Source organism: Muntiacus reevesi, chromosome 2 (genome assembly GCF_963930625.1).
Source record: "Muntiacus reevesi chromosome 2, mMunRee1.1, whole genome shotgun sequence".
NCBI classification, from domain to species: Eukaryota; Metazoa; Chordata; class Mammalia; order Artiodactyla; family Cervidae; genus Muntiacus; species Muntiacus reevesi.
In genome coordinates this window covers 32,074,128-32,098,544 of record NC_089250.1, presented here as the reverse complement: position 1 = coordinate 32,098,544, position 24,417 = coordinate 32,074,128, and the positions used below count along the sequence as shown (strand labels likewise).

Here is a 24,417-nt window from a genome sequence, read left to right as displayed (position 1 = left end):
TGCCTGCAATACGGGAGACCTGGGTTTAGTCCCTGGGTTGGGAAGATCCCGTGAAGGAAATGGCAACCCACTCCAGTATTCTTGCCTGGAAAATCCCATGGACAGAGGAGCCTCTGTCCAACTCTTTGAGACCCCATGGACTATACAGTCCATGGAATTCCCCAGGCCAGAATATTGGAGTGTGTAGCCTTTCCCTTCTCCAGGGGATCTTCCCAACCCAGGGATTGAACCCATGTCTCCCGCATTGCAACTGGATTCTTTACCAGCTGAGCCATAAGGGAAACCCTAAAAATTCCAAAGTCCCTATATTGTCCAAAAGGAAGGTTAAATTACTGATTAACTTCAGATTACTGCTGAGAATTCACGCTGAAATTTCCAAGGTGCCACTAAAAAACAGAAGCATAATGTATAGCCTCCAAATTAGTAAAGAGTAAAAACAGATTTAAAAATTCAATCATCTCATATTGAGATGGGAAATAAAATAGAAATCTGTAACATACTAGAGGCACAAGGGCTTCCCAGATGGCTCAGTGATAAAGAATCCGTCTGCCAATGTAGGAGATGGGCATTTGATCCCCGGGTCAGGAAGATCCCCTGGAGAAGGAAATGGCAACTCACTCCAGTTTTTCTGGTATGGAGAATCCCACGGACAGAGGAGCCTGGCAAGCTAGAGTCCATGGGGTCACAAAGAGCCCGGACATGACTTAGAGACTAAGCAACAACAACAACAGATGCACAAAGGAAGATTGTGGTGTAAAATAAGTACAAATACGTATAATCTTAATCAAAGGAAGAGGATGAATTGCTATATTTTAAAAAGAAAAAATTGTCATATTGAACCAAATAAATAGAATTGAGCCATGACTCATTTGAAACAGACCTAAAATCAAAGAACAGAGAAAGGTCAAAAGTAAGATAACCTGCACACATTTGGGAATTAGCACATTTCTCGATAATTCACAGCTGAAATAAGGAATCAAAATGAAAACACTTAAACTGAACAATAATGAAATCCTACATGTCAAAGTTTGTAGACTAAAGTAAATATGGCTCTTCAATAGAAATGTAAAAGGCATATGTGATTAACAGAGGAGAGGATGAGAAATAATGACTTACGTATCTAACTTGAATGAAAAAGAAAAAAGAAATCAGAAGGAAATTTTTTAATATGGAGAAATTAATAAAATAGAAAACAGAATTAAAAACTAAATTTTATTCTTGGGACTTATTAATCAAATGGATAAATATTAGTGAAAGTAATCAAGTAATATCAATAACCTCAGATATGCAGATAACATCACCCTTATGGCAGAAAGTGAAGAAGAACTAAAGAGCCTCTTGATGAAAGTGAAAGAAGAGAGTGAAAAAGTTGACTTAAAGCTCAACATTCAGAAAACTAAGATCATGGCATCCAGTCCCACCACTTCATGGCAAATAGATGGGGAAACAATGGAAACAGTGACAGACTGGGCTCCAAATCACTGTGGAGGGTGACTGCAGCCATGAAATTAAAAGACACTTGCTCCTTGGAAGAAAAGCTATAACCAACCTAGACAGCATATTAAAAAGCAGAGACATTACTTTTCGAATAAAGCTCTTTTTCCAGTGGTCATGTATGGATGTGAGAGTTGGACTGTGAAGAAAGTTGAGCGCCGAAAAATTGATGCTTTTGAACTGGAGAAGACTCTTGAGAGTCCCTTGGACTGTAAGGAGATCCAGCCAGTCCATCCTAAAGGAGATCAATCCTGGGTGTTCATTGGAAGGACTGATGTTGAAGCTGAAACTCCAGTCCTTTGGCCACCTGATGTGAAGAGCTGACTCATTGGAAAAGACCCTGATGCTGGGAAAGATTGAGGGCAGGAGGAGAAGGGGATGACAGAGGATGAGATGGTTGGATGGCATCACCGACACAATGGACATGGGTTTGGGTGGACTCCGGGAGTTTGTGATGGACAGGGAGGCCTGGCATTCTGTGGTTCACGGGGTTGCAAAGAGTCGGACACAACTGAGCGACTGAACTGAACTGAATCAAGTAAAAAACTGAAAGGGAAAAGGAAATGTAAGATAGATACTACTGAGATTAAATAAGATAAAGAGAATACTATAAATAAGCTTGTGACTAAAAAGTCTTAAAACAGATGAAGTGGAAACAGAATTTAAAAGTTTTCTTTTTAAAGAAAAGATAGATTACTTTTAACTAGAAAGATATTCTAAAGAATTGGAATCAATTGTTAAAAATCTTCCCATCAAAAAACAAAAACCACAGCATGTATAGGAGTTTTCCTAATGAGTTCTAGAAAATATTCAAGGAAGAAATGTTGAAACATAGCATAAATGCTTCCAGGGAAGAGAATTTTTTTTAAAAAAACTAACAAACCAATTTCACGAGAGTAACAAACTTCAATTTCAAATCATGGTAACAGTACAAAATAGGGGTATCTCCCCTGCAACCACACATACAACACACACACACACACACACACACACACACACACACACACACACACACACACACACACACACATCTTAGAAAGTTAAATCCAGCAAAATATCAAAACAGGTTGTTTATCCCAATATGTAAAGTCAGTTTAACATAGAAAATCTATTAATATAACTAACTACAGTGAGAAATTTAAAGAAAAAAATCATATGATGATTACCTTAAAAGACGCAAAAAGGGGCATTTGAAAAAATTCAGTATCAGTTCATGATTTTTTTTTAACCCAACAATTTAGAACCAGAAGAAAACTTCCGGTTAAAGTCATTTATAGAAAACCCACATCAAATATTTTGCCTAAGAGTAAATTAAATACTCCAACCCACATGCCTACTATTACCACAGACAACCAACACTGCAGTGGATGGACTAGTCAGTGCAATAAGATGAGAAAAAAAAATGAAAAGTTAAACGGACTTGGGAGAAAGAAACAGAATTTTCTTTATTCATGTGGTAAGACTGCTCTATCTATGTCTGATAGAAAACCCTAGAATCTACAGAAAATTTATTAGCAGTTATCAATTGCTTAGAAAGACTGATGAATGTAAAGATTTTTCATAAAAAAATCAACTACATTTCTATACATTAGCAAACAAAAACTATAACTTGAGAGAGAGAGAAAGGGAAAAAGTGAGACAAAGAGACTTTAATAGTGACTAAAAAAAAAGATACCTAGGAACAAATACAAAAAGGGTAAGCATAACCTTTATGGACAAAATAATAAAACATTCAAGAATTTAATTAATGGAGAGATATTTCATATGCATGGATAAGATGACTTAATATTGTAATAAAGGCATTTTACCCTAAATTAAACCACAAACTTAAATGAAATTCCAAATCTCAGTTAGGTTTGTATTTTTTTGTTGTTGTTTTTCAGTTGAATTTCATACATGCTATCTAAAATTTATATAGAAAAGTTCAAGAATATCCAACTCTGTTCTGAAGAATACAGTGGGCTGACTTGTCCTATATTTAATAGTACAGTAATTGAGTAATATAGCACTGACACAGGAAAGAGAGTCCAGAAACAGACCTACTCATAAATTGAAAATTGATTTGTGACTGAGCAGGCATTTCAGAGCAGCAGAGAACACGCTATTCAATAAACAGCTCTGGAACAAACAGATGCCTTAAATGAAATAAAGTCCCTATCTCATGTTATATATAACAGTTAATTTCAGAGAGCTACAGCAATTAAATATGCCAAGACAAAAGTTTTTAAACGTTAGAAATACAGTTAGAAGAATTCTTTAGGAGCTCGGGATAGAGAAGTAATGGATGAGGACACAGGGAAGCTTGGCGGCATAGATCAGCAGACCACGCCAGACCAGAGCACATGGATGCTGAAAGAAAGGGAACCTCTTAATGGAATCTTGAATCCCTGACAGGAAAATGTCTCCTCCTAGGAACATTTAATATGTCATTTGTTTTTCCAAGAAGCCAGAAAGATGATAGGAGATTTCCGTCTATTCAGGAAATAAAGAACAATTAGGCAACAGAGAGACAGAGCCTAATGTTCTGTAACCTGCAGGTAGGGTCCCTTCCACCTAGCTAGTCAGTGTCCTGGTTATCCTAACCCAACAGATAATCCAAACAGAGAATGGGTTGGTGGTGGTTTTAGTTGCTAAGTTGTATCTGACTTTTGCAACCCCATGGGCTGTAGCCCGCCAGGCTCCTCTGTCCATGGGATTTCCCAGGCAGGAACACTGGAGTGGGTTGCCATTTCCTCCTCGAGGAGATCTTCCTGACCCATGGATTGAACCCCTGTCTCCTGCACTGCTGTCAGATTCTTTACTGCTGAGCCACCAGGGAAGCCCTAAGCAAGAATAAACAGGAACAAATATGAAGATATTTTCTGGAAGCTAACACAAGATAAAGCAAGTCAGAAATTCACAGATCAGTAAACCAACCCAGGAAGATTCACTATCTTCCTGTGAAACTTGAAAGGACCTTTCAGTTGTATGCCCCTTCCGACAGGCTGTTGGAAAATATGAAAACAAAACAGCGTTGAAATCGCTTATCATTGAAACCAGAACATCCTTTACAGCTATACAGTGCATGAAAGTATTTAGAGTATTGTATATCTGCCCAACCTCTGCTTCCACACTAGACTAAACACTATAGCTGAAACGAGAATTCCGAGAAGAATGTACGCGTTCATTGCCTCAAGTATCTGAGAGCAAAGGAAAACACTTCCCAGAATTAGGACCATATCCCACAGTTTGGGGGACTTCCCTGGAGGCTCAGACCATAGAGAGTCTGTCTGCAATGCAGGAGACCAGGGTTCAATCCTTGGGTCGGGAAGATACCCTGGAGTAGGGCATGGCAACCCACTCCAGTATTCTTGCCTGGGAAATCCCATGGACAGAGGAGTCCCGTGGGCAACAGTCCATGGGGTTGCAAAGAGTCAGACACAATTGAGCGACTCACACTACTACTATGCCCAGTTTTTAGGATTGTCCAGGTGGCGAAGTGGTAAAGAATCTGCCTGCCACTGAACAAGACTCTCAAGAGACACCAGTCCGATCCCTAGGTGGGGAAGATCCCCTGGAGGAGGAAACAGCAACTCACTCCAGTATTCTTGCCTGGGAAACCCCATGGACAGGGCAGCTTGGCGGGCTACCATCCATGGGATTAGCAAAAGAGTTGGACACGACTGAGCACAGCGCCCCTCACCGCCCACCACCCCCTCATGGTTTTTAAGGCATCAGCCATTCTAACTGGAGGAAGACTGTGATTCTTAACAAAGGTTCTTCTTGTACTTTGTAATCTCATAGGGTACATGGATTTGTTTCAGGGATCTGTGAAGGCCACGATCAATGACCCCATTCATAAATGGGCTAAGCCTCTGTCATCCCTTTCTCATGGTGTAGTTGCAAGGACCAAGCAAAGTAACACACTGGGGATTTCAACACTGAGACACTGAATAAACATAAGCCGCTACTTGCTGATGGTATGTAAGCTGACTGTTTCTCTGGAAAAGCCTCAAAGATTTCATCATACATTCAAAGGCATTCACAATTCAGAAAAGATGAAGAAACTGTTTTTTAAAAATCCTTGACCTACTGTACAACACAAGGAACCCTACTCAAAATTCTGCGAAAACCTATATGAGAAAATAAACTAAAGAAGAAAGAATACATGTACACATATAACTGAATCACTTTACTGTACATGAGAAACACAACATTGTAAAGCGACTGACTATACTCCAATAAAATTAAAATATTAAGAAAACAATAAAAATCCTGAAAAAGGTTCTATATCGATGATGTTACAATAAACATTTTTTTTCCAGCTAAGGAAATACCATATATATTTCAGGGAAATATAAGAAATTACTTCAAGACCTAAGATTATAAGGTACCCTGTTTTTCTAACTCAAACGGATAGTTTTTCTCAAAGAGTTAACAAGAGTGACTGACCTTTATTAATATCATTTTATTTTACTTAAAAAATTAAAGAAAGAAATCTTTTGGGTGCACACAGGGAGCTCAGCTTGGTGCTCTGTGATGACCTAGAGGTGTGGGAATGGGGGGTGAGAGGGAGGCTCAAGAGAGAGGGGATATATGCATACTTAGGACCGATTCACTTTGTTGTACATTAGAAACTAATACAACATTATAAAGCAACTATACCCACCCCCCTCCCCCACACAGAAAAAGCTCCAGGCAGTTCATAAACCTTAGCATACAGTTCAGAGAAGCTGTGGAAGCTGGGCTCCAGGGGATCAACTTGTCTCTTTCATTTTCGAGTGAGGAGGTGAACAAGATTATACTGTATGTTCACATGGGGTTACTACATTTAAGAGTTAAATGTCCTCTTAAATGAACTCCTGATAATCAGGGACCAAGGCTTAATCACTTTATATCCTCTAGCATCACCCATATTGCAAGGGAGGTAACTGAATACGAGTGTGTCAAATGAATAATGCATTCACTTTGCATCTGGAGATTTCTGTCTTATATAAAGGATTTTTTCTACTTCATTGTATATATCCATTAGAGGACTATCACACAAGTCAGACTACTTAAACTTACAGACTTAAGCTAGGAGCATATGCCAATCATCTGCTATAATTCTGCATGACTGTGTGTGACATCAAGTTGCCTTGTAAATCAACTTGTCACTTGACTTTCATATTCAAGGAACACAGGTTGACTCAAACATAAGGTTACAATGGATCCAATAAGTACTTGATTCAAGGATGACCACAGTTCCTCTAAGAAGATAAAAGGAAGACTTAAAGTATTCAAAACCCAGGGAATGGATCTGGAAAGCAGAAAGATTGAACCACTTGACTGATGACTGACTACTGACATTTTTCTTCCCTCCTGCCAAACACACTTCCTGGTCCCATTTTTGGGAGGGTAGGGTAGGCATAGTACTAGCCTCAGTCTTCAAGAACTTTTTTTTTTTTTTAAAGCAACAAGTGTTAATCCTGCAAATATCAATAGAAAGAACTATTAGTAGGGAATCAGTAGGACAAAAATAACTTTCATAGCTACTGTTGTCTTCCATCTTTTTCAAGGCAGGATTTAGTTAAAATAAACTAACACTTTCTCAAGCCACAAAAGTTTCCTCAAAACCATCACTAAGGCAGTTTCCTAGTTTTTCTTTACAACACATTCTCATCTCTCTTGAGTCAATTATAACATCTAACGTCACATTTTTGGATGCTATAATTTTTAGACCATTCTTTCACCATTTTTTTTTAATCTTAGCAGGAAACAACACTTATGAAATCTCTTTTCAAATAGTTTCATTGTAATTTCAATCTCCTCTCCCTTGCCCTACTTAAAATCTGTTTCTTTAGCATCCTCCAGCCAACCTGTTTCCTAGATATTTGATTGTGTGTGTTCAGTCACTTCAGTCGTGTCCAACTCTGTGTGACCCTAAGGTCTGTAGCCCGTCAGGCTCCTCTGTCCATGGGATTCTCCAGGCAAGAATACTGGAGTTAGTTGTCATGCCCTCCTCCCGGGGATCTTGTGGACCCAGGGATTGAATCTGTGTCTCTTATGCCTCCTGCATTGGCAGGGAGGTTCTTTACCACTAGCACCACCTCGGAAGCCCTTAGTTTTCCATTTCTCTAAAGGAAGACCCTAGTCAAAATTTTTTAGGTACATTCCATTTGGATCTCAATTTAACCAAGAATACAGTATACAACATATCCTGAATGCTACTTCTTTGGTTAGATTTGAGACATTTTAGCTCAAAATTTTTGTTTAAAGGATATTAAAAAGGTAAAAAGCACCCATTCCAAATCAGGGGCATAAATATCATAAACTAAACTTAAAATGTGGGAGGGAAAAAGATATTTTGCTTGTAAACGCTAATTGTACTTACCTAGATACAATAGCAAACGAAGAAAAAAATAGCAGAGGTGGTGTTTTTACTTTTAAACTCGTTTTAACAGTTGTCATGCGTTTTTTCTTGCTTTTGTTATTTAAGAAGACAAGTTTATCCCTTTAACTCCTCCAGAGCATGAAACAAAGAGGCAACGTTAGTGCATCCTTGGTTTATATCTTTCTAAAAAGGGCTCACTGATTAGGTGAAAGAACATAGGACAGAATCTTACAAAAGAGAAGCCTGGGGGCTTCCCTTGTGGCTTACTGGAGATGAATCCACCCCCCCGCCAACGCTGGAGACGTGGGTTTGACTCCTGCTCCAGGAAGATCCCACATGAAGTGGAGCAACTATGCTCGTGAGCCACAGTGACTGAGCCTGTGCTCTAGAGCTTGGGAGCTGCATCTACGGAGCCCATGTGCCTCAACTACTGAAGTCTGCTTCCTAGAGCCCTTGCTCCTCAGCAAAGAGAATCCACTGCAATACGAAACCCATGCGCTGCAACTAGAGTAGCTCCTGTTCGCCCCAAGAAGAGAAATGCCCGAACGGCAACAAAGACCCAGCAGGGCTCAAAATAAATAAGTAAAAATCATGTATAACAGGGAGAGAATCTTGGGTCTTTGTCCTAATTCCACCACTAACAGCTCAAGGCACTTGGGCAAGACTCTTCAATGTCTTGAAGAGACACTGCCTCAATTTCCTCATTCTTAAAATGGGGAACTCTGCCCTCCCCACTGAGTAGTTACAAAGACCAAGCAAAGTAATACTTTGGGATACTGGAGATTTCAACACTAAGACAGCATATAAACATAAGCTACTGTTGGCTGATGGAAAAGCTTAACAGCAGCATTAAAAAAAAAGTCCAAGACACACAACAAATTCTTTACAGCATTACTCACAGAAGACAAGAGGAGAAAGTAGCCTACAGGTCCCTCAACAGATCCCTCAACAGATAAATGGATGAAGAAAATGTGGTCTGTTTACATAATGGAGTATTATTTGGTCTTAAAAAAGAAGGAAATTGTGTCACATGTTACAACATGGATAAGCCTTGAGGACATGATGCTGAATAAAAGAAACCAGTCAGAAAAGGATCAATATTGTGGGACTTCTCTGGTGGTCCAGTGGTTAAGAATCTACCTCCCAATGCAGGGGATGTGGGTTCGATACCTGGTCAGGGAACTAAGATCCCACAGGCCATAGGGCTACTGAGATCCAACGAAGCCAAGTAAATAATAATTTTTTTTTCTTTTGAAAAAGGATCAATACTGTATGATCCCATTTACATGAGATACCTCAGGCAGTCACAAAAAAGGAAAGAGAAAGTAGAATGATGGTTTCCAGGACTTCTCTGGTGATCCCATGGCCAAGACTCCAAGCTCCCAATGCCGGGTTGGATACTTGGTCAGGGAACTAAAGATCCCATGTGCTGCAATGAACACTGAAGAGCTTGCAAGCTACAACTAAGACCTGGCGCAGACAAATTAGAAAAAAAAAAAAAAAGAAAGGTAGTTTGGTTGCCAGGGGCTGCAGGGAGGTAGAAAGAAAGAGGTGTTGGTCAACAGGTAGAGAGTTTCAGGTGTGTAAGAAGCAAAAGTTCTAGAGATACTACATGACATGAATATGGTCAACATGACTGAGCAGTACATATACTTCAAAATGGTACAGAGAATTTAAAAAAGAAAAACACTTCAGTGCATTGATTGTTTAAGGTAAATTGGAATTAAATGGAATTAGGTGGTATTTAAGCAAAATTAAGCCAAATAACAGCCTTTGTTGAGATCTTCAGTTAGCAGTCAATCTTGATAACCTTAGAAAAAGCACATCACTGGTTAGCAAAGGTCTATCCCTCAAGGGACATCCACTGCACCGTGGGGGCACCAGTAATCCCTACTGCCCTATTTCTGGTCTCCGGCCCTCCTCCACCCAGCCTTATTTCCATCCACCTGCTCCCCATCCCTACAGGGTCTGGCTCACTGTTGCTGCTGTTCTTTAGTCGCTCAGTCGAGTCTGACTCTTTGCAACCCCAGGGACTGTAGCCCACCAGGTTCCTCTGTCCATGGGATTTTCCAGGCCAGAATACTGAAGTGGGTTTTCATTTCCTTTTCCAGGGGATCTTCCTGACCCAGGATTGAACCTGTGTCTCCTGCTTGGCAGGTGCAATCTTTGCCATTGAGCCACCTGGGAAGCTCTCACAGCCAATGATATGCATGTTTGGCATCATCATTAATCAGCCCATGAGTTTCTGGAGGGAGAAACCACATCGAACAGATCTCTGATATCCCTTCTTCTAGCTCCTAGCTCAAAAGCACAAAACCACCCATCAAATGTTTGCTAATTGAACAAATTCTGCTCTTTCACAGTTTTAACATCTTTCACTTAGCTCTTGGTAGGGCAAAAACTCAAGAGCAGAGAAAGGTTGTCTATTTTAAGTGCTTAAAGGCCTTTGTGTTGTTCCCCGTTCATATATGATAGAAAAAGAGAAGAATCATGTATTTATAACTATGTTTATAAAGATATCACAAAGATGTTCAGTTACAGCTCTTGACAAAAAAGAACGCTTGAGCAGCAAAGTTTATAATAATCCTTCCCCAATCCATTTATGGTTTTGAAACTGCCAGAAGTCTGTATTATGTTAACAGTCTTTATAAGGGTTCTTACACCAGAGTGCAGTTTGAATGTGGGCAAACCTCAGATTCCTAGAACTTCCATTAATAAAAACCATAAATCCACTGGAAGAGAGTGTTGAATTCGAGTATCAGGTTCTCTTTTAAACATGTAACTCTTATCCATAAGAAACTTAAAACTCACTCCTGGGTAGACTGCCAAGATAAATATAACCATAAAGAAAGAGGGAATGGCATGTAATTTTATTCCTAAAATACTCAAGTGTTACTCAGGAAAGAGCCCATGAGAAGAGCAAGAGAGCATCGTTTGTTAACTTGCTCCTGATGACAGAGGCAGGAGTCTGCAGCCATGAGATGAAGAAGCTTGTCCTTACACAGCATGAAGGCATGCTTAGTTGCTGAGTCGTGTCTGACTTTTTGTGACCCCAAGGACTGTAGCCCGTCAGGCTCCTCTGTCCATGGGATTTTCCCGGCAAGAATACTGGAGAGGGTTTCTATTTCCTCTCCCAGGGGATCTTCCTGACCCAGGGATCAAACCTGCATATCCTGCACTGGCAGATGGATTCTTTACCACTGAGGCATCAGGGAAGCCCAAGCCACTCAGCTGTGTTCAACCCTTTGTGACCCCATGGACTGTAACCTGCCAGACTTCTCTGTCCATGGAATTCTCCAGGCAAGAATACTGAAGTAGGTAGCCATTCCCTTCTCCAGAGGATCTTCCTGACCCAGGGACTGAAGTCTGGTCTCCCACATTGCAGGCAGATTTTTTACCATCTGAACCACCAGGGGAGCCCCTTTAAGAAGCATAGAGCCTCTGCCTTTACTTTCAAGGGGCTTACAGTCTAGTGCCGGGGACAGGATACCATCTCATCTTGGGGATGGATAGGGGCTCAGCTGGCTCTCATCGATGAGCTGTGAATATCACGTGATACTGCAAATGTTACACAGGGCAGCAGCCAGTACAGATGTGTTACCCAGGACCCACTACCGAGTCGAACAACTCCAATATCGTAGTGACCAAGTAACAGAGCAGGGCGCTACGGCGCCTTTCCAGGACAGACTCTCCACCCCATGTCCTCCGCCTGCCTCTTGTCTGTAGAAAAATTTGAACCAGAGACTAAGTCTAATCAGAGACATGAGAAAATGTAGATACAAAGGGAAGTGGTCAAAAAGACAGAATAGTAAATAGTTTCATCATTAAACAAAGTCAAGGACCTTTAGTTCCTCGTCAGGAGCTATGGATAATATTCTAAGCCATGTCCTTTGAGCTGTTTTGCAGAGAATGAAACACCCACCAGGCAGAAGAAGTTAAGTACATGGTGACCAGGCTATAGCCGTGATATGAACTGCTCCGTCTCGCCCAATTCTGAGAACTGACCTCAAGGAAATGGGGACAGAACCACTCTGGAACTGAAGATTAACTTTACTTAAAACAATCAAGATGACACTGATTAGACCACTAAATGACCAATTTCAAGATGACTGTCAGAGTTGACTCTGCTGTTCTGCATGTAACTCCCTTCCTCTGCTCATGTGCAGCCCTGAAACTCTCCTTTAAAAGCCCCTGTCTCCTGATCAGCAAGGAAGAGTTGGTTTTTTAAGACATGAGTCCACTTTCTTCCCAGGATTGCCAGCTTCCTTATTAAAGCTATCTTTCGTTTAACCCAACATTTGTCTCTTAGTGGATTTTTGAGTGACGAGCAGCCAAATCTGAGTTTGGTAACATCCACATATAATGGCATATGGTGACCTTGCACAACTGAAAGGGGAATGAAATGAGGAGTTTCATCATTTCTAATACAGATACCCCATTAGACACTGATGTTGAAGGCAGGAGGAGAAGCTGCCTGGGCCTATCCTAGTCCCCTGCCTGGGAACTCTGAACTGGACAGGCACCAGCTCATGCAATTACCACTGAAACCGAGAGCATCACATATAACTTATCAAAAGGTCAAGCAGTCTATGCAGAGATGGAATCCAAACCTAGGTTTCCGTGAGTTGAGTAATTGTGAGAGATCACATCACCCATAGCAACTAAAATATCTCCTATCTGACCCTTTACAGAAAAAAACCTTGCTGATGCCTGGACTAAGTCTATGGGTTTGGGAGGATGACATTAACACTGACAGAAATTTTTAAAAATGCAGAAAAGAAAAGGTTTGAAAGAAAAAATCGGGGAGCCTCACTTTAAATAGCTGAATTGATAGAGATCCCCAAAAAGGGAGATGTGAGATATTAACACTAGGGAGAGAGGTCAGGGGCAGAGGTACAGAATTAAAGAATTAAAGTGATGATGAATCAGTGTGAAGGATGAGATGGTAAAAGGAAAGACGGAAGTGATGTAAAACTTGTTACAGAGGTGAAATTCTATATTGAAAGGATAAATTACACAGAAGTCCCAAAATGTCCAAAAAAAATATCAATAACAGAGCTGTTTCAGCTGAATCCGGTAGGAATTTACCAGAACACAAGCTGCTAGGCAGTCCTCTGCTTCTGCAGTGGCTCCTGAGGAATTCACTGATTTGAAAACCAAAGTTATGCCTCCAAAGGTAAAAGCCAGTAGGTCAATGGAATACTACTCAGCTATTTAAAAAAATGAAGTAATGTCATTTGCAGCAACAAGTTTGAAACTAGAGATGATCAAGCTAAGTGCAATAAGTTAGAAAGAGAATGACAAACACTATATGATATCACTTATATGTGGAATCTAAACTATAACACAAATGAACCTATTTATGAAACAGAAATAAAATCAGGGCCATAGGGAATAAACTGGTGGTTGCCAAGGTGGGGGTGGGAGAGGGTAGAAGTGAGAGTTTGGAGTTAGCATATGCAAACTATTATATATAGACTGGATAAACAACAAGGTTCTACTGTATAGCATAGTGAACTATATCCAATATACTGTGATAAACCATAATGGAAAAGACTGAAAAAGAATGTGTGTATATATATAGCTATATAATATATATGCATAATTGAGTCACTTTACTGTACAGTGGAACTTAACATTGTAAGTCAATTACACTTCAAATAAAAAATGAATTTCTAGAAAGTCAGAAGGTCAAGGTTGTTGCATTTGGTTGAATAAACTTCCACACTTTAGTGGAGGGAAACAGTGGAAGAGATTGAAAAGGAAGAGAGGTAGTAGAAATAGGCTTGTGTTGTAGCCAGGACCTGTCATTTAAAATAGACTTAGTAGAGATGAAAAAAAAAAGGCAAGGCTTACGAAGAAGTCCAGGGACCAGTTAATAAGAGGTCAGTGTACGCAGAACATTGCTAGAGACCATCAATAAAGAGAGACAGAAATTGGTTTCAAGGAAGTGGGGAAGAAATGACAGAGGAAATGAGAGCTAATGCTGGTATAATTCAGGTTGGCACTAACAGGAAGGGAGAGGTGGGGATGGGAGGAAGTCAGGGTTGTCAAAAGGTAGGGAGACATTTGTTCTTCCAGAGGGAAGGAAGATAAAAAGAAGATGGGTGTGGCAGATGGTTTGCTGAAATTGGCTTTAACAATTACCCACCGGAATCCAAGGCCCTGAGCATTCCCTCCCACACCCACTACAGGCTGCGAGTTTGAGCCAGAGGGCATTAGCACACAGGAAACAAGAAGAGACTCGAATATTGCCCTCTGGGACCCGTTCTCTCGGCGCTTGTCACCCTGAGAACACTGGGAGGAGGAGCCAGCCAGCCAGCTGGCAACGGGAGATCACCCAGAGGAGGAGGAGCAGCCCAAGTTGACAGCTGCCAACCTACAGGCACAGGTGAGAGGCCATCCCAGATCAGCCGCTCACCAGTTCACCTGCCAGCCGGCCAGTAATGCACAGGAGATCATTGTGACCTAAGCCACTGAACGGAGAGTAGTTTGTCCTGATGTAAAAGACAGTAAAGGAATTGATGCTGTATATGTTACATGATCAGAACTGCTCTGTTCAGTCGCTCAGTTGTGTCCGACTCTTCGCGACCCCATGGACTGCAGCATGCCAGGCTTCCCTGTCCATCACCAATTCCTGGAGCTTGTTCAAACTCATGTCCATCGAGTCAGTGGTGCCATCCAATCATCTCATCCTCTGTTGTCCCCTTCTCCTCCTGCCTTCAATCTTGCCCAGCATCAGAGATTTACTTGTATCTAGATAACTGCTCTAGAGGATTTCAAAATGCTCTAGGATGAAGAGCTGTGCTTTTTCCTTTCCTAGCTTTCAAATTGTCTACAGTGAACAGTAATCACTCAATAAGTGTCATTATTACTGCATTATTACTATTATTGTCAAGTAACATTTGAGATGAGTGGAACTACAGCACCAACATATATGACAGTACCTATCTAGTCACATTTATGAGCTACGCAGAACGCTATCAGGTCCATGGGGCTTTCACACTCTTTCTTTCTTACAGCCTAACCTAATATATATTTGAACAATAAACTAACTCACGATGTTGGAAATTAGACATATTTTGCCAATTTTCTAGCACTATTTGGAAGGTAATTGCTATGAGTAAAAGAGGGCTGACAGTTTTTCAATGCAAAAATTAAGAGACAGTACTAAAATGAGCAGTGGGAAAATAATCTGAGTCTAAAATATTTTCCAAGGAATGTCTCCCATACTTTATGTTTTTGATGATGAGACCTCTCTGCTGGATTTTATTTTGTACCAAATAAAAGCGTTTTTTCCCCCTATGTGGAACCATCTACTCTAATACCTGCCACATGTTCTTTGAATTCTGTCCAACAGTCTATCTTGTGGGTTTAAGAAACTATGTGACATAGGCATACACACATCTCTCTTACCTCCCACATGCTTTTCTCACTAAGATACATTTTTAGAAACATGTCTAATGTTTTTGAAATAAAAATTCATCTTTGGGTTGAAGGTGAAGGAACACATTCCTGTTTATTCATTCTTCTGAAGAGGCCAGGTAGGAGATATTTCCAACTGGATAGGATTCTCCCAGTGTCTAAGGCATTTACAAACTAAGGTAATATGAAAAACATTTTTCTTCTGCTATAGTATGTTTATTGATAAATCCTAAGATTAAAAACATGGTCAATTGAACAAATGCTTCCTCTTGAAACTATTTTTTTTCCCCTGTGTGTGAAAAAAGTCTAAACCCACAGAGTTAAAACAGCAAATGAGATGGAAGTAGACAAAAACATAGAATATAGAAAACAAGAGGCAGGGGCAATTAGCAAAGTAGAAAGAGTGAGAGTTAAGGTAAAGAGACCAGGGACTCCTTTAGGAGTCCTGATCAGATGAAGAGAAACTCCCTCCCACCACTACCCTCTAAAAAACTAGCAGTCAAGAAGCTTTACCATCAGTCTGAAAGCTTCCACTCAGCTTTACATCTTGCTCTTCACTATGAATGTGTTTTGTGTACTCAGTCGCTCAGTCATGTCCGACTCTTTATGACCCCATGGACTGCAGCCTACCAGGCTCCTCTGCCCATGGAATTTTCCAGGCAAGAATACTGGAGCAGATTACCACTTCCTCCTCCAAGGGATCTTCTCAACCCAGGGATCAAACCTGCATCTCTTTTGTCTCCTGCATTGGCAGGCAAATTCTTTACCACTGTGCCACCTGGGAAACCCTTAACTATGAATGGATAACCCAAAATCAAACTTCTGAAGAAAATCTCCAGATACATAAATAAAATCCAATTAAAAGTTTAAAAAAACACTCACATTACATAAAACCTAAAAGAAATCTTAAGAGATATAAGAGAAAAAGTTATGGCCATGGAATAAGGAGGACAAGAAACTATAAAAGGAGAAATGACAGAAAAGCTGTTGGGAATTAGAAATTTTCAAAAAGAAAAATTTCAGTAAGTATGTTAAAGGTGGAGAAAAATTCAGAACAAAAAGACAAAAGGCTAGTAAGTAAAAAAATGAGTAGAGAAGAAAACCCAAGCCAGACATCTGATAAATGAGAGAACCAGAAAAAGGAAAGCAGAGAAAGAAATGATCAAAAACAAATAAATAGATAAACAAATAATGCACTTTCCAGAAGTGAAGAGTCTGGCCTTCACAATGAATATTCATATGAAATGCCGCTCACCAGAAATAACAAGCTTCACATCAAGGCGAAATTTCAAACAGCTCTCCAAGTATCAGAGAAAATCATGTAGAGATCGCACTCAGAGACAGAATGACACTGGCAACCACAACAGCAGTGCTGGATGCCACAGAAAACAAAACAATGTCTTGAAAATTCTGGGGGAAAATGCTTTTCCTACATGAATATTATACCCAGCCAAAATAGTAATTAAATAGGAGACTAGAACAAAGACATCTTTAAGTTGGCAAGGTATCAGAAAGTAATCCTTCCTCTAGAAGGTTCCATGTTTTCTGACTGCCAAGCCTTTCCTAATATTGGCCATTCCTCACATTGCTTATCAAGTTTTCCTTCTCTACTCCCCAGTTTCTACTTTACAACCTAAACTGCATCTATCCATACTAGAAGATATAGCTTGAAGCCATTGCCACCCCCAAGAAGAATTTTCTGTTCCTGCCAGCTGGGGGCAGTCTATCTGGAGACTAGTCTTCTGATTAGCATGATTTAAGGCCACAACTATTCTCCCTGAACAGATACTAGAAGCCTTCTGCAGAGATATTTTGCTTATCTGTCTGTTTTCTCTTAAGGCTCTGGCCTTTCACTGCCTCCTCTACCCATCAACTGTGACTAATACACTTCAATGCAGTAGACATTTACTGATAAGACAACAATTGACTTAAAATTTCACATTAATTCATTTTTCTAAGAATACCACACCAAACCTATTTCATCTCTGCCCCAATGCCTTCCATATCCATATTTCTCAACTCAGAATCTCTGCACACAGGAAAGATCATTTTGAAGGAAGTGAAAGGGAAAAGAAAAAAAAAAAATCTTTCAATTAAAAAAAAAAGATGATCTTAGAACCCAGAAATGTCCATGCAAAATTTTTACATGAATGTTCATAACAGCATTATTCAGTTAGGTTCAGTTGCTCAGTTATGTCTGACTCTTTGAGACTCCATGGACTGCAGCACGCCAGGCCTCCCTGTCCATTGCCAACCCCCAGTTTAATCAAACTCATGTCCATTGAGTCAGTGATGCCATCCAACCATCTCATCCTCTGTTGTCCCCTTGTCCTCCCATCTTCAATCTTTCCCAGCATCAGGGTCTTTTCCAATGAGTCAGCTCTTCACATCAGGTGGCCAAAGGATTGGAGTTTCAGCTTCAACATCAGTCCTTCCAACGAACACTCAGGACTGATCTCCTTTAGGATGGACTGGTTGGATCTCCTTGTAGTCCAAGGGACTCTCAAGAGTCTTCTCCAACACCACAGTTCAAAAGCATTAACTCTTCTGTGCTCAGCTTTCTTTATAGTCCAACCCTCACATCCATACATGACCACTAGAAAAACCACAGCCTTGATTAGACGGACCTCTGTTGACAAAGTAATGTCTCTGCTTTTTAATATGCTGTTTAGGTTGGTCATAACTAATTTCAAGGCTGCAATCACCATCTGCAGTGATTTTGGAGCTCAAAAAAATAAAGTTAGCCACTGTTTCCCCATCTATTTGCCATGAAGTGATGGGACTGGATGCCATGATCTTAGTTTTCTGAATGTTGAGCTTTAAGTCAACTTTTTCACTCTACTCTTTCACTTTCATCAAGAGGCTCTTGAGTTCTTCTTCACTTTCTGCCATACGGGTGGTGTCATCTGCATATCTGAGGTTATTGATATTTCTCCTGGCACTCTTGATTCCAGCTTGTGCTTCCTCCAGCCCAGTGTTTCTCATGATGTAATCTGCTTAGAAGTTAAATAAGCAGGGTGACAATATATAGCCTTGATATACTCCATTTCCTATTTGGAACCAGTAGTTGTCCCATGTCCAGTTCTAACTGTTGCTTCCTGACCTGCATACAGGTTTCTCAAGAGGCAGGTCAGGTGGTCTGGTAGGCCCATCTCTTTCAGAATTTTCCACAGTTTATTGTGATCCACACAGTCAAAGGCTTTGGCATAGTCAATAAAGCAGAAATAGATGTTTTTCTGGAACTCTCTTGTTTTTTTGATGATCCAGCAGATGTTGGCAATTTGATCTTTGGTTCCTCTGCCTTTTCTAAAACCAGCTTGAACATTTGGAAGTTCACGGTTCACATATTACTGAAGCCTGGCTTGGAGAATTTTAAGCATTACTTTTCTAGCGTGTGAGATGAGTGCAATTGAGTGGTAGTTTGAGCATTCTTTGGCATTGCCTTTCTTTGGGATTGGAATGAAAACTGAACTTTTCCAGTCCTAGCTTAAAGATGGAAACAGCCCAAATGTCCACCAACTGATAAACGAGTAAATAAAATGTGATAAATGTATACAATGGAATATTACTTGTCAAGGAAAAGGAATGGAGTGCTGATACACGTGATAACAGGAATAAATGCTGAAAATGTTACTTAAATGAAAGTAGCCAATCATGACAGACCTCCTATTGCATGATTCCATTTATATGCAATAACCAGAACTGACAAATCTATGGAGACAGGAAATTGAATAGTAGTTGCCTAGGGCTGAGGTGGGTGGGAAGAACAGCACGTGACTGCTAATTTAGAACATGAGATTTCTTAAGGGAACGATGAAAATGTTCTAAAGTCTACAGTAATGGTTGCAACACTAAATATTCTAAAATCCATGGAATTGTACACTTTTTTTTATTTACTATTTTAAAGTTTTTTTTTTTATGTGGATCATTTTTAAAGTCTTTACTGACTTGGTTAGAATATTGCTTCTGTTTTATATTTTGTTTTTTTTGGCCGCAAGGGATGTGGGGTCTTAGCTCTTTGCCAGGGATCAAACCTGTACCCTCTGCACTGAAAGGTGAAGTCAATCACTGGACCACCAGTGAAGTCGCCAAAATGTTGCACTTTAAATGAGTGAACTATATCTCAGTAAAGCTGTTCTACTAAAAAGATCAATGTGGGAATAAATTAAGTTCCTATATTATTTGCCTTTAAGGCAATATCAAAGAGTGCCAGATTAAATAGGGCAGGCTCTTGAAAGTACAGAGAACCTGAACAAGATCAAAATGTGCATGTGGGATCAGAAAACATCAAGTTATAGAACAAGGTCATGTGAGTTATTTGCCTCAAAATAAATATTTCATCTGTCCACTGCAGAGTTTACTAGTTTAAGAGAAGCCATAACAAAGCAGCAGTGAAAAGTACTGGGCTTTACGGAAAGCACAGAGGGCCAGGTTATATAATCTTATGTAGGTCAGTTAATTTCAAAAGCTATTTTTTCTAGTTTCATTACTTGTCAATCACCTTATTTCATGGGTGTATTCTTAAGGCAATTAATGGATAATATACTTCATATTTACAGAATGCCAGGGTCTGAAACCACCACTGAGGTTTATTTCAGCCACTTGCACTTTTTTTTAGTTCATTTGTCTTTATTATGACTCCATGATTGTTTCTGGTTGAAAGATAAGTATTTTTGATACTGCACATACTTATAGCAAGTGATCTGCAGGGTAGGTGAGTTAAAGCACCAAGTTATAAAGGTTTTCTACTTGAAGGATGTTATAATAGGCACAAAATGAATGTAAAAAACATTTGCATCTTTCAAAATGCTTGGAAAAAGTGCTTAAAACTATCTTAAAAGTAAACAATGATTTCACATATTTTTGAACTTTAAGGTTTCATTTTGATCCCACAAAGGCACGATGATATATTGGAGGAGGAAAAGAAATTAAAAATAGCCCAGTGAATGACCCATGTATGACCCTTTTTTTGGTATACCTTCTTCAAAAATATCAGAATTAAGAAATCAGACCTACCAAACCATGATTTTAACCAAAAGTACACTTAAATCCTACTCTTTGTATCTTCTTTCAGAACATATTCAAATTCTCACTCACTTTAGTGTAACTCATATATTTGAATCCAGAGGTTTAAGATAATTGGCCTAATTTTAAAGAAGAAAAATGAATGTAAGTTGTTTTCATTAAACACAGGATATAGCCCTTCAATTATTTTGCTTTTGTTTTAAATTCTTTTCATTTTCTTTCATCTTCTACTTCTCTTGTAACTATAAATGTTTTAGTCTGTATGACAAGTAACACAAATCCGGCTTCATTAAGGAAAACAGTATGATCCATACTGGGTTGAAAGATACTAAAAAGTTCTGCCATATAACATAGGGAGCCCAACCTGCCTCTGTGATGACCTCTGTGAGATGGGGGGAGTGGGTGAGAGGCTCAAGAGGGTGGAAATATACTTATGGCCGATTTGAGTTGTTCTACGGCAGAAACAAACACAACATTGTAGAGCAATTATTTTATAATTAATACAAAAAAAGAAAAAAAAAGTTCTATGCAGCTGTGTCACTGAACTCAGGACTTAGAGCAGTGAGAGACAAAAATGCACCAACTAAGGACTTTGTGGTTGATGAAAAGCAAACCTACAAGACGCTGGATTGTATGATGATGTGATATGAGCTGGAGAAACTGTTTTAATTTTAGCATGTGAAAAATCACATGAATAAACAAGTGCAAATAGAACACTCTTATTTCTGGAATACAAATTGTTATTTAGTTTCTTTTTCTTGACTTTTTTTTTTTTTCCTTTGGCACCCTGGTGCAAAATATAGAATGCAGAATTGAGATTTTAAATTGCAGCATATATTAGCTACAAGACAAATTTGGGGCAATTAACTTCATTGGTTGTACATTCATTAATTTCAACTTCATAATTTTTCTATTGCAGTAGAACATTTACCAAGAAACCTACCCTTTTAATAATTTTTAAATGAAGAGCAGAACTGTTAGCTGTACTCTATTATAGACAAAACGGTGTACAGGAGATCTCTAGGACTTATTCATCTTACATAACTGAAACTTTCTATCTGTGGAATCTCCCCATTTCCTCCTCCAGTCCCTGGAAACCATCATTCTGCCCTCTGCTTCTAGGAGTTTGACTACTTTATTATTCTTTTATTTAAAAAAATTTTTTTTAAATTGGAGGATAGTTGCTTTACAATGTGTTGGTTTCTGCTGTACAACGGAAATCAGACATAAGTATACATACACACATACATACACACACACACACACACACACACACACACATCCCCTCCCTTTTGAGCCTTCCTCCTTGACTACTTTAGATACCTCCTATCAGTGGAATCATAAAGCGTCTGTCCTGTGATTAGCTGATTTCACTTAGCATATGTCCGCCACTCTCACCCATACTGTCACATCGTAATGTTTTAAATGGTTAACTTCAGCAGAGCAGATACCTTGGTGGCAACGGGGCCACACCTTGCTTTATCAGTTTTCTGCTTCTGCCCTTTATGAGTCCTCTTACAGTCAAGACTGTCACACCTGGAGATGACTTCCCTGCCCACTGAGGTGAGAACATTGTTTTGATGTCTGGAAGTACTTTTTTTTTTTTTTAAGTCAAGGTCTCCTGGCAGCTCCTCTGCAAACTACTATGGCAGCTGGGCTAGAGGTCATGAATATTACATAAGGGCAGTCCATGCATTCAAACCAGCATCTCCAAGCCATGATTCCCATAGCAACACACAGAGATTTTACTCATCTCAGAGACGAAGCAGCCAGCAGAAGTATTCTAATGTTACCCTGGATTCTTTTTTTTTTTAGCAAGATCAACACTTTTTTTTCAAAGCAGTCATTTTTTTCAAAAGAAAACCGATGACCTCGTTAAAATAGGTTCTTTTAAAAATTACCAAGCATCACACACACCAAGGCCCTTTGAACTTGAACAACAGCAGTCTATGCTTTAGAAATAGCTGCTATTTGAACCACTGCAGGAGAGAAAGAATCCAAATCATGGCAATGTGTGAAATGAAACAGTCTCAGCTAAATTCTGTACTTTTATGTTTCATATCTGGTTTCCAGTCCCCCTTCCACTTAATTATTATGGGATGGAGAAGAAAGAGCTCCAAAGGGAGGGACATCTTTAATTAATAAAATCCTTTCTTGCTTTCTTTTTCAAAAGCATAATGCAATCCATTTTTTTTAAATATAAGAAAAATACTATTATAAAACACCTAAGGAGTAAAAGTGAGAGAAAAGGTTGTTCAAGTCGAAGAGAATAAACATCAGCTTGAAGAAAGTTTGTTTTTCTAAGCAGAGAAATGGTTTTCTGAAAACAAAACAAAACAAAGTAAATCCTTTTCCTATTAGAAGCAGTTTTTCCTCTCTGTATATTCAGGGATCATTTTTCTGCATCTAAATAAACCATCCACCCATGGAAACAAGTTGCTTGGATTATAAAACAACATAAAAGGCAAGACCACTCATATATTACACTGCCTTTTTCTACCAAGGGAAGTCAGTACATTCCACATCCTGTATCTCTTTACAGCCAATCAAGAAAACACGGTAACAGACCAGATGTACATTTCAGAAGGAACTTCCGCAGGTGGCCCACCATGGACTCAGCACAACGGACAAAGAGCTTGGCACAGAAGGAAGGGTTTTACCTTTGCCTTTTCCAACTGGGCCTGGGCCTGTCGCTCTGCTTCTCTGCGCACTGCCTCCCGATCTTCCTCCAAAGAAACATCTGAATCGGATGGACGGCTGGTGTAGGAGTCTGCCGAACCCTGGAGAGGAAAATGGACATTTTAAAAGAGATTCCGTCTATGATGCTGGCCATGGAAAAGTCTCACTGACACGGCAGTTAGCTTCCTAGATTGTGCTGTCCATTCCTGAAAAGAGGAATAAAAATAATCCATTTTGGTGGCAAACCAGCTACAAACACCCAGCTTTGGTTTGCAGACCACTCACTAGGAGAGTTACCTCGTCCAAGTTATTGATACCCTTCCTTCCCAAATCTTATGGTCCAATTAGGAGCCTTTCTGGAAGCCAGAAGAAGTTCTCTTATCATTAAACTGACTCTGTGGTGCAGTGCAGTGAAGGACACACACACCGTTTTCAAGGAGAGCTTCAAGAACAGTCCACAGCTACAGTGAGAATTTACAATTAGGAAGAAGACAGGCTAAAACAAAAACAACAAATATAAAGTCAAGGGAGTTATCAACTTGAACTCTCCGACGCCACTACCATAGATGACCCCCTCTTTGATCTTAAGCAGCCTTTGGTACCTCTGTTTTTACCCAATGCCTCCTCAGACAAAACTGTAAGGCAACAGCTGCCAGCTTCCCTCAATTTTTAAGCAACATATCTTTTTCAATCCCTTTAAGTAGATATTTCATCAAAGCTGTCTACAGGAAAACACCTGCCCGGGGGGAACTCCGAGGGAGATAAACCACCGCAGAGGAAAAGGAGCTAGAGGATTAGAGGACTCTCTTCCGCTCCCTCTCTCGCAATAGGCATCATATTACTAATCACAGGAGCCCCAGGCAGCCCTCACTTGTACCAGCGACAGAAACAACGACAAAATAACGTCTCCCCTCTACGAAAGCCCTGAAGCTTACACAGATATCCGAATTCTTCAGCCTTCCTCCCTTGGCGCGTTTCAGAAGCCTGATCCAGGTGGCCTTCATCAGCCAGACAGCGCCTTTCGCGTCCGCAGCTGCAGCCCCGGGCAGCGATCCTCAGTGCGCGCTGAGCCCCGCGGAACCCCGGCTCGGTTCCCATCCATGCTCTGGGCAAACCCCCGCTTCTCCGTCCCTTTCGGCCTCCGGGGCTCTCACTTCCTACCCCGGAGGACTCCAATCCAAAGAGATTCTTATTTTCTCATCCCAGTGGGGAGGGGAAACAAACACTGGGATGCTTTTGATGGCTTTAAAGATAACACTCTAAGCGCTTCCAAAGACAGGCATCAATTCGTCCTAAACTTCATGCATTTTATGACCCTCTCATCTTCCCTGCTCTTGGATTGTTAAAAGACATTAGTTGTTCGAGAACCTTAAGGGGGGGAAAAAACCCAACCTAGTGCAAAACGTATGCGGTGACATTTGCAAGTGCAAAGTTCAAGGCTT

At 40.1% G+C, this 24,417-nt stretch overlaps 1 protein-coding gene across 2 annotated transcripts in view; it reads right to left on the bottom strand.

Moving 5' to 3' along the window:
- The window catches only part of CACNB2 (calcium voltage-gated channel auxiliary subunit beta 2), a 410,995-nt gene that overhangs the window by 109,680 nt on the left and 276,898 nt on the right, over window positions 1-24,417 (bottom strand). For both annotated transcript variants that reach the window (XM_065921213.1, XM_065921214.1), the window contains exon 3: window positions 22,957-23,076. In XM_065921213.1, the coding sequence (XP_065777285.1) occupies window positions 22,957-23,076 (120 nt within the window). The remainder of the gene's footprint in view (window positions 1-22,956; window positions 23,077-24,417) is intronic.